Here is a 17,245-nt window from a genome sequence, read left to right as displayed (position 1 = left end):
TCCGATTGAGGCAGCTGTCTTATTTACCTTACTAGGTTGCTCAATCAAAACTATCGCTCTAGTGTTTGATGGTTTGGTTGATTTTCAAGGTAGGGGTGATTAGTTAGTGTTACTTTTAGCAATTATGTAGTGTGCACTACACATTCACCGACACTATCTCATGCTAGGTGTCTTTTTCTTGCTGTAATTGCTGGTTCTTTGTGGGTCCAGCTCTCGTAGCCACTCAGTCGTGTGACTGTCAAGGAAGCGGCCAGCTCCATCTCTGTTCAGTGGTCACCTGGCAGAGTAACAGGGGCAGTCGGACCCGAAAGAATACAGAAAGGAGGAGTGGATATCCAGTAGCTGTGTGAATAGGCTTTCTCTGGTGTATTCTTACACCTTTATGACCCTGTGCTTGATTTATCTTTCCTATTGAACAGTAAGGAATGTGGAGAATTTGAATTGTTCAAGACAAGATGTTAAAGCAAGTAGTTACAGACATGAAAGGTTATAAGGTGGCAGGCCAAACGGACTATTACTGATGAGAAGATCCAACTGTAGATGTATTATTTTCTACTTAAATGGTAAACCTGTTACTCAAACTGCAACTATGTTCGTTATGAGAAGGATCCCATTTCTAACCCCATTCTACGTGCGTAGTTTAGTGACTGGGGTCAAAATCCCAAGAGGATTTGGGCCATCCGTATTTGGATTGGTGGAACACAAGTGACTGGTAGACAACTACCTTTTTTGGTGGGGGAGGGGCATGGCTCAAAAGTGCCAATATATTTGTGGCAAAATTATTCCATACTCTCAACATATTTCCACACTAGCTTTCATTTCACTCCAAACAAGTAATTTGGAGCGAAAAAACACACTTTTTTTTTTTGTTTCATGTGCAGCACATTTACCGCTGTTTTTCTACTATACCCTCTAGTCACTATACCGACATAGGTCTGTTTATAAATATTATTGTCATTATAAAGTGCCAACCTATTGCATAGCTCTGTAAATTGATGGACTCTTGATATAATTAAATAACCTACACGTGCATGAATCACGTTGTAACTCATTTGGTAAGGGCAAACTTTACATTCTAAGGGGGAATGCAATACGGTAATTATAACCTGGATTAAGGGAGCCGCGAGCAAAAATCATTGTTAAAAATTACCGTACTAGCGGTAATAGAGCGCACTATTACCATAGTAGCGGTAATAGAGTGCAGGCCGCGTTACTTTCGGCAGTAACGCAGCAAATTGAATCCCTCCCCCCACCCCCTAAAGAGGTACGAGGAACTCTTGATACAAAATTTAGTGGAATAACAATTGCAGCTGGCGGTGGGGAAGTGGGTGTGGTTACGGTAAGGCGGCAGCGCTATCATCCACCAATAATATAGCAGCCAGTGGTGACTGGCATTTCTGTGCTGCTACCGGTGGTGGGGTGCGGTTAGAAGGGGAAGGAATGATGCATGAATTAGTCATTGCTGAAAGACAGGCGACTGACAGCCATGTCTGTCCTTCACCGTTTATCTTAACTGAACCTTCTTCCTATGATAATGGATAAGGCTTTTAGCTTTTGTACTGCATGGGCACTCGTGAGGTTATCTGCCAGCTCACAGTATCTCTGTGCCTGGCATTTTTTCCTATGACCACATGCTTGCTGTTGTACACAGAGCCAGGACACATGTTCCCTATATTAGCACATGTCGTTTAAAAATATATTTGCACGGCTGACCATTGTAAGATGCCAAACTACTATATAGATCTGTTATGTAATTATCCGTTTTTAAACGCATTAAGAATTAATCTTAGATTACATTAAAAAAAATTGTAGCAAGATGACATTATTATTATTATTATTATTATTATTATTATTATTATTTGTACTGTGAATGGGTGGCAATAGGGAATACTATGGAGGTGGTTGAGGAATTTTATAAGCTTGCCTGAACTGGTATATTTTCAGAGAACACTTGAAGGTTTGAAGAGTGGTGGAAAGTGTTGTCGTGCAAGGGAGGGAGCCCGAAAAAAGTCCTGTAACCGGGAATGGGAGCATATAATGAGAGAAGAAGAGAGACGTAGAACAGAGGTGTTGAGTTGGGAGATATTTTGAGACAAGTGAGGAGACGCTTGTCTGTGCAGTTTCATTGATAGCCTTGTATGATAGTAGAAGTATTTTAGATTGGTTGCCGGTTTTTCACTAAATCCAATCTAGAGACTGACAGAGCGGCTCAGCAGTGGGAGAATGAGTTGCAAGGAAAATCAATCTAGCTGCTGTGTGCAAAATAGATTGTAGGGGTGAGAAACTGATTCAGGGAAGACCAGAAATGAGGGAACTGACATAGTCAAGGGAGATGAGTGCGTGAATGAAAGTATTTGCAGGGTCTTGTGTGAGATATGTGCGTATTCTGGAAACGTGTCTTGGATGTATGTGACAGGATTCGGATATAGATTGGATGTGGGGGAACAAAGGATAGTTCTGAGTAAAGGATCACACCCAGGCACTGAACATAATGGAGCTGAGTGAAAACCGTATTATTTCCTGTGCAGGAAGCATTGTCTGCAGCTTAAAGGTACTTTGTCCACTATGGAGTGTCTGCTGTAGCAGATCAGTAATATTTTCGTGATGGTTTAATTTAATAAACCTCTAAGGAATGTGAGCGAGAGGACTGCTGGGATTCCCCTGGCTTCTCATGGCTTCCGGTCACACATGTTAAGGCCACTTGTGTCCACGATGATCTATGTTCTATAAATACATCTCCTCCTGTCAGTGCAGGCGATACAGAACAGCTGCCCAAACTACCTTTAAAAATAACGACCTCATTTGTTCTTGAGTAAATTGGAGTCAAAGGTAACTTTAAGTCCGCTGATCTTTAGTATTTGTCTGAAAGCTGGAACTGTGTCTTAAAGGAACAGTAACCTCAAATATTCTTTTCTTACTTGTGTCTAGCACATGGAGGTACTATGAACCACTCAACACATACTTTACTTATCCCTGCGTGCAGTCTTTGTGGTTGTCCCAATTTTTACAGGTCACTCTTTTTATCCACCCTAATTTTATTATAATTCAATTGGACTCCTGACGCAGTCCAAGATTCATCATTATAATCATCAACATTTATTTATGTAGCGCCAGCAGATTCCGTAGCGCTTTACAATTGGATACAAGAATCGGGACAAGTGGCAATAGCTTCCTGTGGGATGGAATTTTATGGGCTTAGGGAAGTAAAGATCATGTGTGTTCCTGATTTTATTTTATTTTTTCATTTTTTTTCTCTCCCCCCCCCCCCCCCCAAAATGTATAGTAACCCTTGCTATGAACAAACTCGGGGGGTTGTCTATCACTACTTTGCTCAATCTGATTGTCCTTTTTTGTCCTCCATGGACCTGGCCACGGCCAATAGGATGTCTCCCACACAAGCACATTCTTCTGGACCACGCCCCAGGCTTTTGTGCTGTGTGAGGCCAAAGTAAGGCCTTAGTCACTGGTCTTGTGTCCCAGTTTTCGTAACGCAAGTTTGACATGCATTTTGTTACTAACATGTGGAGTCACTCGGTGCATTCACCCACGATAAAGGGATATAGAAATAGAAACACAACCTTCAGTAAAAATGTGAGTGGGTATGGTGGTTAGAAATGTGTCCTATGCTCAGACCTGTTTACGTGCCTTCTACCAGCATTAAAACCCCTAGTAAGGTGCATTAAATGAATTCCAATGCACATGAAGCCTATGTTAGGGCTGGGTAAATCTCAGTAGCCAATTAATTCCCCCCCCCCCCCCCAAAAAAAAATAATAAAAAGAATTGTGGCTGGCACCTCACTTTTGGGAATCCTTTCTATTGAGGTCAATGGATGCACATCTTATTTGGCTCCTAAGGGACCTTTCTGTCTGCTGAATCCTGCATTTTGTGAATTCCATTATTTTCCGGTCCCAGGTGATCTACTGTGCCCCCCCCCCCCCTTCCCAATTGGAATGACTCCACTCGATTTATAAATGATCGCTGTCTGTCTACAAAGCTCTTAATAACGTTTGTCATCTTTATTTCACCTTGTAAGACTGTAAGTGTATCTCTGGCATATTACCGTCATAGTGCACCTTTACACCTTTCATGAATAAGTCCTTTCTGCGAGCATATAACCAAATCCTCGGAACACCTGGCTGTCCTCACCTTACTTATTCATTGGTTTCCTACACCTTGTGTTCCACTACTTCTCTTTCTGTGGCCGCTAGATTGTAAGCTCCTCGTTCTTTTTTGTGGCTGCATAACGCTTATCCTCTGTTATGTACTGCGGGGAGATGTTGGTGCTTTGCAAAAACGCCAAGCAATTCAGTTATACATCCATTTATTTGTTTTTAACTCTTAAGTTTTGAAAATGTGTTAGCGATAAGGTAGCATTGAATAAATGTTATTCTGATTAAACTTACAACTTATTCCCACATGCTACGGTGGGGAAAAAAGCTTGAAAAATCTTGCCTTTTTAGATCTATTAAATATACATTTTTTTGATGCGCCTTTTACAGATATCTGTTGTACTGGTAGTGTGCATTAACGCATGGAAAATACGGTAGATCATGGCGCATTGAAAAATATAAATATAATGATGTTAACTATACTATTGTTTACAATTTGTCCTATTTTAAATGCACTTACTTTTATTTATTGTTTTGAAGAGGCACCGTTTTGGCAACACCTACTTCTAAGTGGTTACTTTTGGAACTCTTGACAAATATTGAATGTTACAATATGATGATGATGTATATTGTTTTGTTCTTGGGTAAAGGGCCGTGCAATACAATGCATCCCAGACTGAAATTGTAAATTGGCTCAGCGTCTGTTCCTGTGACCGTATTACAAATAATCCACGTAATCTCTTGTCTCTTTACAGGAATGTAAAGACCCTTAATCTGGGGTGACGCCAAGGTTACGTAACAAAAATAAGAGTCTAAATATTAGGGTATTAGACCTTTGGTCACAAGTATGCAGAGTCCACAGGGCAAAAACTGCTTTTAGTGAGTGACAGCTGCTTTTAGCCAGCTGTAAATTTGCATAACCCACTGATTAAATTAATTGCATTCAAATTCTTTGTGGCGTTTCTAGAGTCAGGAGATACAATCCTGCTTTTTACAAGGTTATTTCAAAGCTACATTTTTTTTTTTTTAAGAGATGAACAAACACATTTCCCTGTGGACTAGACGAGTATTATGCAAAGCATGATAATACTGGGTTGTTAATGATTTAATTGCAGGCATGCACAGACTCGACTTGTGTGTGTGACTTGTTTTGTTTTTGTTTTGTTTTTTTCTCCAGCGATATCTTTATATCTGAAATTCAGGGAATATTCTATGATTTGCCGGCGACAAAGCCTTGAAGTTGGCTACAAATGTTAAGACAATCATCATCCTCACCAGCTATTTATATAGCACCACTAATTCCGCAGCGCTGTACAGAGAACTCGCTCACATCAGTCCCTGCCCCATTGCAGCTTACAGTCTAAATTTCCTAATATATACACACACACACACACACACACACACACACACACACACACACACACACACACACACACGTCAATTTGAAAGCAGCCAGTTAAACTACTAGTATGTTTTTGGTTTGTGGGAGGAAACCAGAGCACCCGCAGGAAACCCTTACAAACTCCCCACCGATAAGGCCATGGTCGGGAATCGAACTCATGACCCCAGTGCTGTGAGGCAGAAGTGCTAACCACTGAGCCACCGTGCTGCCCATATCCGAAGTCCAAGTTGGTCAGTTTATGGTCTGTGCAGACTGTCTTAAAAACAGAGATTATTTTACTTTTCATTGAATTGTGCGGATATTTTAAATACGTGTGTGATGCAGCTGTCTGCGTTGAACTGCAATGGTTCTTTTGAAGCGTGTGTATTCTAATCATGTGACCAGAGTTTAATAATGATATAACGTGTGAAGCGTTCGTTCTTGACTGCTCATTAAACATTTTTTTTAATCCTGATGGTTTATAAAATCATAAAGTTTAAGATATGCAATAACAAGTGCTGTAATTAAAGATTTAAATGATATACAGCAGACCTAATTGTTCATTTTAAAACCTGAAAAATTGGAGCTTTAGACATGCTTGTCTGTATCGATTTCATTCTACATAAATTGTGCTCTCTGCTTATTGAGTCATGCCTCGTTAGTGTCCACTCACTGTGCTTAGTTTTTTAATTATGATTGCTGTGTAGTAAAACTAAAATGAAGAGATAAAAATAAATAGAATAATTTGTGATTATGTCCTGCTTGGTATGTTTATAGATCTAAAGAAGACGCTGGCAGTTCTTCTGGATAATATCTTGCAGCGTATTGGTAAATTGGAGTCCAAGGTAGAGACCTTGGTTATCAATGGAACCGGATCAAACTCCACCAACGGTACCACGACTGCGATCCCCAGCGTAGGGGCTGGCGATAAACTAAATGTAGCGGGTGAGTACTTCTGTTTATCAGTGTCCTCTTTTCTGATGGAAGAAAGTCGTTTCAATTTCACAATTGCGTTGTAACTGGTCATTGCTGTAGTTCTGGTGAGGGTGGTTTTTGGCAGTCAAACTAGTGGCCAACTGCGTACAGCAAGCCCCCCAAAAATGTAGCTGCCACAAAAGATTGTTGTGTGATGGGATCATTTAGCTTACGAATCACTTTTACCTTTGCAGTCTGGCTGGACCGAAATGCAAAATGTAGTAACCTCCTGTAACAAGCTCCCATTGTCCCATAGATTGTAAGCTTGCGAGCAGGGCCTTCTCACCTCTTTGTCTGTTTTACCCAGTTAGTTGATTAGTTTATTGTGTTTGTGCCCAATTGTAAAGCGCTACGGAATATGTTGGCGCTGTTTTTACTTTTGGCTTTCTACAGCAGTTGTGTGATGTGTTAGACACCTGGGATCGGCTCCTAGTACAGGTGTCTGTCAGACGTCGGTGGGTTTTTCAGAGCAAATCAGAAAGTGAGAATTTCAGCTCCATTCTTCGTTACCTGCAGTTTAGCTGTATTTTAGGTTTTTATCCAGGTGTTTCTGATCAGCAGCTCTCAAACAAAGGTTTTTATACACTGCAAACATTAGACTTTCTTATGCCACATTGCAAACATTACAATACAAGTTCATTCTCAGGTGATGTTGGCAGATGTAACTATCATACACATTATACAAATAACTTAGTCTTCCTGCTTTACAACATTTCATGGACCATCTATTCTTTGGTCAGTCCTAACCTACCTTAATCTGGGTACAGACTACAGAAAATTTCTCCAGATGTGATGACGATTTTACCCACGGCTGAAAGTCCCGATCAGCAGCCGATTCATGTGTACACACTGTACAAGATTTACCTTCAGATCTGTGCTCTTCATCTGTCATAACCATCTGCTGAAAAGAAGGTGACTCTGTAAGATCGTTGGGGATCTGCCAGCAGTGCTGGACGTGAGTACGTACACACTTCCACATTTGTCCAACATCGTTCCATCGCTGATAGTGATTTTTAGTCATTTTATAAAATCAAATCAAACGATATGATGTCCTTTGGAACAATAAAACATGATCGTGGGAGTGTACACACTAATGCAATATCGGAGCGAACAGTCGTTTATAGTGTGATTGGCCTGATAATCTGGTGAAAAATCTGTAGTTTGTACCCAGCTTTAGTTTTTGGGCATGTCATGTAGGTCTTGATTTTTACCACTAAGCATGTTTCATTTGATACATTTAAATTTCCGTTGGTCGTTAATCAATATAACATTACAAATATGCTTGGACTATGGTTCATATTTTGGGGTGTATTTGTTACACGGTGGAGTATTTCTTCATCCTCTGCCATAGACTCCCGTAATTCACCATTGGTGGTTATTCCTGTGTTCGAGTTTTCCGGATCCCCTCACCCAATCACAGGTAAATGCCTTTCAGGCAACCAGTCTCCTCTGAGAGCTCCGCATTTAAGTACAGCCTACGCAGAGCCTAAGGAATCATACAGTGGGGTGTGATCCTAACATGCTTCGTACAACCTTGAGCCATGAAACTTGCCTGTCGCTGCCTTTTCACTGGTCCAGGGCTCGCATAAAACGCGTGTGTGCTCTTCCACAACTTGCGGAGATAATTGTGATGCTTTCAACATTTGTATCATTGTTTGTAAAGACCTGATGATACGAATGTTTGAACTCTTTAAAAAAAAAAACACAGAGGGGGGAATTAAATTCCCCCCGAAGTACCGCTGTGTTAAAGCTATTATCGTTATTACGGTAAGTTTAACCCGTCTCAGGGAACTGCGAGCAAAAAGCCAGCATTAAAACTACCGTAATAACGGTATTTACGCGCACTATTACCCGTAATAACGCGGGCAATTTAGTTTCCCCCAGAGTGTACTTTGTTATATCCCATAACTTTGGCAACTCTTTTGATCAAATTATTTACCATGTTTCAGTTTAGCTCCATTTACGATTGCAAACCACTTTAGACGGTCAAGCCCCCTGATGAGTATTGTTTCTTTGCAAAAAAAATATTGGGTTTGTCTTTTGGTGCACCAACTTTGCCACGCGTTTCGCTAAGGCTCTCCAATGGATTGCACCTTACTAGCCCTTTTACCTCTGATTTCTAACCTAATCAAGTTCTTACTTTTTTCCAGGCTTTGATAAGCTCTCGTATACAATTTATTTTATTTATTAGCCGTTATTTATATAGTGCATACATATTGCTCAGCTCTTCAAACCCCACGCAGGCAGGCAGCGATGCTAACCACCGTGCAAACCTTTTTATCATCAATGTTAATACAGATACACATCTTTGTTCCTAGCGTAGGTCTACAAGAGTAGTTTTGCTCCTTCTCGTCTCCTGTTGATTAGTATGATTTGAGCTGAGAGGTTCCCGCGTCTTCCAAACTGAAGGACTTTTTCTTCCAGCTTTGGTTCAGCTTTGTCCTCAGTTCTTGAGGATGTTTTCAGTCTGACGGATCACATCCAGTTTGCCTGGCGTAATGTACTCTGGGCATGGTTAGACGCATAGATGCTCCATTGTAGTCAAGTAGTGTGATACATTTTAGGTTTTTTTTATTTTTGTTTCATCTTTAATGAGAATATCTGGAACCACTATTTCTACAGCTGTCTTCAGGGAATAAGCCAGAGATGTTTTGTGTTTTGCTACTGGATGCATGATAACCTCACCATTTCCCTGCAGGGTTATCTACCTAATGTGACTGGATGAATGGCATCTTTCAGACACTTGATGATGAGAACCAACTCCTTAACAGGAAAACAACAAATCACGCTGGTTCTCTCGGCTCCTGGTGATTTGTGAATGCTGTGTCTCATCACACCCATGTTCCATATACAAGGGAGTCCTTTCTAACATGCTGTGAGTGATCTTGATGCATTTTAGTGGACTCTCTTGCCGTAAATTGCTATTTGCCGGCATGGCAAGTACTTATTTACCAACGCGTTTGCTAGGGGGCAGTCTTCATGAAGCAAGTTCACATTAGCCCCCTTTTAAGCACTTTTATAACGTGTTGATAGTTGCCTTTGCTGTGGAGTTATTCTTGCAGGACGTACCTGCAGTTTGAACCTTTTGCTACTTCAACTTCGTTTTCATGTCTCCATTTTGCAATTGTCTTTACGTACCATAAACACAGAGGTGTCTATTGTCACAATTTGTTTCCCTTCAGTGGTTCTCCTGCTTTTCACTATTGCCAATTTGGAAATTTAGGCTGCAGGAGTTGATTGATGAGGAGATTGGAAATAAAAGAAGGAACTATTCGGAGTTAGAGAAAATAGAAGCATGATCTAGGGCAGTGGTCAGGGAACAGGGGTAAATTACCCCAAATGGGGTATAAATGAAATTCCTGGGGGTAATGCTGCCGATTCACATGCTGTCAGTTGGATTGTAGACCCCTTTAAATGTGAAATTGCTGTTGTACCAGAAGAGCCTCAAGGGTTGGCAGAGGCACTTCTTGAGCTTAGATGCAATAATAAGGCACGTATTTCATTTGAAAACAAAGCAGATCTGTCATATTTTTGGATGTCAACAGCTGCAAAGGCATCAAAATTGCACATGAGGAGGCAGTCAAAAAGTTGCTGCCTTTTGCAACAACCTACCTTTGCGAACAAGGATTTTCACTCTAACAAACATAAAAACAAAGCGGAGAAATCGATTGGACGCTGAAGACTGTATCCAAATTGCTCTGACATCAAAATGCCTCAATATTGATGCTCTCGTATCAAAAATGAAGCAACATCATTTCTCCAAAACCTGAAGTTTTGAAGTTGAAGCTTACAAAGAAATTTTGTATAGATTCAATAAAATTTTGAATTCCAATAATTAATAATATATGATTTCCTTACTTTCAAATCAAGGGGGTAACGTCAGCGTATCTAAATATATTTGGGGTTAAAAGGTAAAAAAGTTCCCTGACCTCTGATCTAGAGTTGTTAGAAGGCATTTCAGTGAAATAAAACGCGTGGGGTGCAAAGCATTTGCTGAGACACCAGTGAGGAACTTGACGGAAAAGATGAAAAAACAAGACAAAACTATAATCAGAAACGCATTAAAAGAAAGATTTAAAAACACTGAACTATACAGATCGAGGAAGTCTGATTATTATAGGAAAATACACTTGTTTTATTATTTGAATGTTAATAGTTGGCTCAGGATGCAATATTTTTGTTCTATTATCAGCTTAAGAGCTTAAGCCAACTGAGGTATAAGCCTAAATCATGTTTATTTGAGTGAAATTAGATGTACTAGTGGAAATTTTAAAGTAATTTTATAGAGTTACCGGTATAAATGGATTTAGGAAGATGTAAATAACCATATTCAATTGAACGGTAAATTGAGTTAGTAATTTCATCCTGTGTTTATCCCGTTATCCACCCTTCACATGTGTGTCTGTTTCAAAATGACTGGTGCCCAAAAATGTATGTCTGTTACTATGTGGGTGCACAAAGTCATAGGTCACATAGCGAAAGGGAAACATTTTCCATTCATTTGAATGTTTTTAGATGCCTATAAAGTCTGAAATTGTTTTGTGCTTTATTTTGAATCAAGGTGTCCTTACCTCGTTTTGGCTAAAAAAAAATTCCCCCACAGATAGCTGTAAATATGCAGACGGGTAAGGCCAAGCAAATACAGGAGATTTAAAAAGCAAACCGTGTGGTTTATAGTTCTCCAAAGTATAGTACTAGTACTGGTCAAACCATTTAAGGGGCTTCAGGGTGATACCAGGGAAGGTGTAATCATGTTGTAATCTGCTGAGATCAGTCTCGTACTCTATTATGCCAGTCTCTCCAAAGCCTCCATTCTTGTAACCCCTGAATGGTTTTTAGTTTTTTTTTAGTTTTTTTTAAAACCTTCTATAGCTCGTTGGAATATGTTGGCAATATAAATGCAATTTAATTATCCTCCAATGCTATATTAATGTGCAGTTAGCGGTATTTACCCCAATTTGAGAAAAAATAAATAAATATATATATATATGAGAGAGAGAGATATGAACCGATATAATTATGACAGTCTTTAACAAAATAAATAAATAAAATAATAAAACCATTGTTTCTACTGAAGCACGCACTCTTGAAGCAATCCAACATAGTATATATCTATTTGCTTAACTAGCAAGTTGAGTACCATTTTAAACAAATCCTCCTACAGATCACAATCGCCTTTTTTAAAAGCTCTCTGGTTGTCCAGCAAAAATGGCTGCCAGACAGTCCGTCAACTCTCAGCATGTCATGTGACTCTCTGCTCATACGTCATGTGACATTGGTTGGCGTGGTAGTCCAGAATCCTAAATCATTAATAGCAGCCTGAAGAAATATGGTATATGCCAACAATCTTCTTATTGCCCTACAACAATGATTTAACAGGGATGAGTATTTGGAAAAGATGACTTTAAATCTGTTTTTGTTGTCTTAAAATTGCTCATTGCCTACTGCCATGTTTGAGAAATGTCCTTCTAGTGTCCCCATTGGTGGTTAAGGGGGCAGTTTACCAGCTGACTTCAGTCATTCGTTTTTCGTTTATTCGTTTTTATTGTTGTTTGTTCCTTTCTTGGTGTATTGAGTTCTCCGGCATCATCTTGGCTTTCACCAGTCTGCAAGTTGGTAAATTAAGACAATTGTTGTTTATTATACATTTAGCACTTTATTTTGTTGTTGTTTTTGTTTCTTGAGATTTGAGGTTTTTTTGGGTCTTTTTTTCTTTAAATTTGTGTGTCCAATAATTTTTATTTTTGGTAATACCTCTGGGGTTCTGCTGTCTGCATCGTTGCAGGTGGCTGAAATACTCAGCGATCGGATACAGTTCAGCGTTGTTTGATGTCCAGATGTCAGAATTTGGATATGAATAACGAGCTTCCTTCTCCCTTGTTTCCTAGGCTCAGTGAACATGTACAGAAGATCTGTACAGCAGTTAGATAAAAGAGGCATATTCCTACAGGTACTTTTACACAAGAGATCGTGTAATGTAAGAATATTGGAATTCCACCAAGGGTCAGAGGAGTGGAATTAATCTCCTTCTGCAGAACTCTCTATCTGGCTGGTTCATCTTACCTGTATTCAGTGGTGCTTGGCACAGGTTAAGCCTCTGGATTGTGTAACTGTCGTTGGTTCGTGGAGAACAAATGCCTGTTGCAAAGACTTGTAATATGTCAAGATAATGCCTAGTCAATGTGCCTATTATGAGTGCTAATTTTTGAGTACTGAGCAGCGGAGATGTTTCATTCACAGAAGTAATTACAGACCGGTGCGGACGCCAAGTAAAATCATATATTTAAAATGATATGCACCTTAACCGGGCTGGCTTCCAGTGTTACTGTTACTGAGCGAAATGCACCCCACGTACACTTCTATCCATAACCTCTCCTCCTTTATGTATTTATGTAGAAAAATAAGTTTTTAGTAGAAAAAAAATAAGTAAAAAATAAATAATAAATAAATAAATGCGCAGGGCCTTTGAGGAAAAGGGAATTATATAGAATTGAACTTGCGTTTTAGATGAAAATATGCATTAAGCAGGAGCACATCTATAGGCCGTCACCTAACAGCCAAAGTGACCTTGAACTCCTCCTGCATTTAGCAAAGCGTTTTAAAGGTAGACCCATTTTATTAAGGTTCCATGGGAAGGGGGGAATAAAAGGAGACACGAATTATTTAAAATTGAATTGGCAGAACTTGTAGAAACACCCATAAGTATCCTCACAGAAACTAGAGATTCTCACTGACCCCCGTGAACTGGTTTTGGTTTTTGATCTGGATTAGCGGCGTGTTTTGGTTTTGGCAAAACCGCCTTCGTGTGTCTTTTGGTTTTGGATTTTTTAGAAAAAATCCTAAAATATGCTAAAATCACATAATTTTGCTCTTTTTTTGTTCCTACATTATTATTAACCTCAGTAACACTAATTTCAAGTCATTTGCAGTCAATTTTGACCACCTCACAGATCACAATATTATTTTCATACACTTTCGGACAAATACTGCAGCGACCTGGCTGGATGGTAAGCGACAGAGCAATGACACAAACACAGGGAGGTTCCTAGCACATCTAGGACACATTGGCAGACAGCAGTGGCAGAAAAGAAAAATGGGGGTCCACCCTCCCTCCCACCCCCGCTATGTTGGATCTTGATCATGAATTCAAAACTCGCGAGATCCGACGACGTAACTATGACGTTTTACCTTGTTTTCAATTCCGAGGGCGAACGGCAGTACCGAGATGGCTCGGTACTCGGATCCCCTAACTTCGGGTGTGTTCGGTTCTGAGCATCTCAAACAGAAACACGAGTTATTATTTATAGAACACCAACATATAATAGAAGTATCACATAGAAACATATTGCAATTCTATTTAGAACACATGGAAATGTTAAAGGTTAAAAATACTAATGGGTATAAAAGCTGAAAATGTCAGGACTGCAGTTACTAGCTGAGAATACCCATGGCACATTAAAAGGGTAAAACACCCATTTAGGTAATATGTTCTTAAATGATGTGATTCTATAAAGGTATAAAGCAATGATTAATAACAGGTCCCTGCTTGCCCCATATGGCTGTGGAACTGTGTGTTTGAATATGAAGTGGGTGTAATGAAAAGATTGTTTGCACAATAAAACCATTGTTTAATTTGTGTAGGTTAAACAGAGTCCCTGAATTGATGGTGGTGTTCTGAGAATCCTTTGGATGACTCACAGCCTAGTTGTCAAGGCTGCGTGTTTATGATCTAAAGGACCACTAACTTCTAAACACAAGTAACCCTATATAGAAGGGCTTCTCGTGACGTTCACAAATTATATTGTAGTACCCTGCAGTGGGGGTATACCCCTCCAAGTCTTTGGGAATAATGATATCGGAATATAACAAGATGCTGTATAAAAAAAAACTATTGGTTATTGATGTTATGGTGTTACCACATTGGTGATCAGTGGAAGAGGTATTGATACTGTCAGGCAGGTGAGAGGTTAATGGGCTTGCCATTATAGATACATTGCGGGATTTCACAAGCCAGTTGCCTCCCTCTCTCCTTGTGGTAGCCCTTCACCGTTCCTACCCAGGTGGCTAATCAGAAGAAGGCTCAGAGAGCTGGACCCTCCGCAAAGCGGCAGAATATACGGTTTTATAATGTTTAGGCGGTAGTTAGGAGGCCGCGGTCCCAGAAAGGGAGGAGAGGTGAACGGACGTGAGATCAGAGAGAGGGACAGAGTAAAGTCCCCAGGGAGAATTCTGAGAGTGAAACGCGTTGTAAGATTGACCCGAAGCAAGGGATTTGAATCTGGACCTGGGTTCCAGCATTGAATCGGACTGAAGGTTAGCTATTAAAAGCTGAAGTTTAAGAATTTGCTCTAGGTCATAACCTGTGACACTCCAGGTGTTGTGAAACTACAAGTCCCAGCATGCCTTGCCAATATATATAGCAGCTTATTGCTGGAAGGGTATGCTGGGACTTGTAGTTTCACAACACCTGGAGTGTCGCAGGTTAGCTAACACATGCTCTGTGTTTTTGTACAATATATGTAGTGATACACGATAAAACTTGCACGTCTGCCTATAGTTCACATCATACACTTCTTAGTAAACAGGTGCAAGGGGCAGTAATATCTTCTTTGTTAATAATCACTCAAACATTGATTACATTATGAATTCACAGTTTAAGGCTACGTGTGAGTAATGGTTAATATTCAAGAATGTTTTCATAAGTGAAAGAATGTTTAAACAAATATTCCCCAATCTTTTCGCTGCCCTCCTAAATGAATATTATTTATTTTAATTTATTAACTGTTATTTGATCTTGTCTTGGTCAGGGAACTCTCCTCCCTCTGTGTTGGGTTTGGGGACCTCTTCTCTCGAAGAAGGAACGCAGTCCCCAGCACCGGTGCTACTTGGCCATGTTCAGTGGCACATGGGTGTCAAAAAGCAAAAATATTCAAGCAAATCTCTCCAAAAGTAGTGACTTCTGGAAAGACACGTGTGGAAAGTGTAGTACACGTGGCCCTCCTTGTATAGAGATGTGGGTAAAGGTTAGCGTTACTGAATCTAAGGTTAGGTATTTGTAAATACTCTTTGGTCGTGTTGCATGCACTACATGTTTAACATCAAGGCCCCACACAGTTCAGAAGAAAGTGAGGTTTGATCCGGTAGGCGAGTGTGCGGAAACCTTAATCTTTAGTTGATTTTAAAGGTACATTTTGGATTGTTGTCTTGTTGAAATGTCCTGTAGTCATAGAGGCGAATATATCTAACTTCAATATCTTCAAAGATTTGTTTACCTTTAACTGAATCCATTCTTCCTTCCAGTTGGACAATATTTTCGTTGTCTCTGACAGCCTCACAACTCTGCTTTGTGGCTCCTCACCCATAGGGCAGGTCTATCGAGATTTTTCTGGGTCTTCTAGATCTTGCCTTGACTTTCTAGTCCTCTGTGAGCTTCTTGGATGGCTGTGGAGAGTAGACACAACATCCAGTGAGGTTAGATGTGTCAAAGTATTTATTTAATACTGGAAATATCTTCGCCTAATTTTAAGGTTTATCCAATAAAATAATGAGAAATTAAAAAAAACAAAAAAGTTTATAAGTCACCTGGAAGGGTGCCCAAATTTTTTCACATGCCACATTCAATCTGTTATATTCAGCAAAAAGTTGTGGTGCTTTAAAATGTGCACAAATGTCACGTATGTTTCTCCCTGCAGAGGTTGTAATAACTACATTTTCACTTTTACTAATTCCCTGAACCATGCGTGATGACCAAGGGTGGCTGAACTTCTGCATACAACCCAGGGTCAGATGGGTGTTTTTAAGCATTGGAGCCTCTTTGTCTCTGCAAAAGTTCTGAATGTTGTGTTGATGGGTGAGACCTGGATCCTTTAAGCAGTATCGGGCCACGGATAAATAGGACCTCTGTTCGTTCTCTAGAACATATCCCCTTTCATGCTGGAAAAACTTACTGAATAGACAGATAAGGAACCCATGCCTAGCAAAACATTCAGTTGGCATTTATTTTGTTTTTTAGATCTGTAAATCCAACCACCGTTCCTTGGCAGTGGCTGCTTTTTTATTTTATTTTTTCTTTCCTCCTTCCTGAAAGACCTAGTTTATTTTGTTTCTGAAAGAGTAGCTGTTCCTGCAAGAATTTTCCATGTGCAGACGCGTTTATTGATTTTTTTTATTTTTTTTTTCATGGTAGAAATCGTAAAACAGAGCTGTGCCACATTTCCATAAGCCTCGAGTTGAGCTTTTTAGTATTTAGACGCTGGTGGTCAGGGCACACTGTCAAATCTACATATATGCAAGTTCTGGGGCTGTTGTTTTGTATTGCGATTGTTAAGAGTTATAGAATTTTTTCATATGGGAAGGAACCATATATTATAAAGAAATGACACAGAAAACCTGGTTTGAAATATTCTTTAGTGCAATCCTGAACGACCTCCTTCAGTCCTGGGTCTCTTATCATCTGCAATCTTCAGGGGCTTCCATCAAGGATTTTCCTTTTGTATCCCTGACACACTGTGGTTGCTATGCAGGAGTCTGCATAGCAACCAGCCATGTGCTAAAACCAGTGAAGGCCAGAAAACAAGGACTGTTCCTACGCAGAGAATGCAACCTTCCTGCCTATAGTACGTTGCAATGCCTGCTGCCTACATAGTACCCCCTGTCAAAAAAAAGGGTGATAATTCGCCTTAAGATGATGAAAAAAGTGTTACCAGGGTCATTGAACCCAAAAGCGGAAAGAAACTTCAACGATTAGTCTCCTAATTGTTTGGCTATAATCTGTAAATT

The 17,245-nt window shown here is 39.9% G+C and overlaps 1 protein-coding gene across 5 annotated transcripts in view; it reads left to right on the top strand.

The window, feature by feature from the left end:
* MGAT5 (alpha-1,6-mannosylglycoprotein 6-beta-N-acetylglucosaminyltransferase) overlaps positions 1-17,245 on the top strand; it is an 87,847-nt gene that overhangs the window by 21,472 nt on the left and 49,130 nt on the right. For all 5 annotated transcript variants that reach the window (XM_075180961.1, XM_075180963.1, XM_075180962.1 and 2 more), the window contains exon 3: positions 6,269-6,436. In XM_075180961.1, coding sequence (XP_075037062.1) covers positions 6,269-6,436 — 168 coding nt within the window. The remainder of the gene's footprint in view (positions 1-6,268; positions 6,437-17,245) is intronic.

Source organism: Mixophyes fleayi, chromosome 7, assembly GCF_038048845.1.
Source record: "Mixophyes fleayi isolate aMixFle1 chromosome 7, aMixFle1.hap1, whole genome shotgun sequence".
NCBI classification, from domain to species: domain Eukaryota; kingdom Metazoa; phylum Chordata; class Amphibia; order Anura; family Limnodynastidae; genus Mixophyes; species Mixophyes fleayi.
The sequence above is the reverse complement of the archived record's forward strand: the minus strand, read 5'-3'. Positions and strand labels throughout refer to the sequence as shown.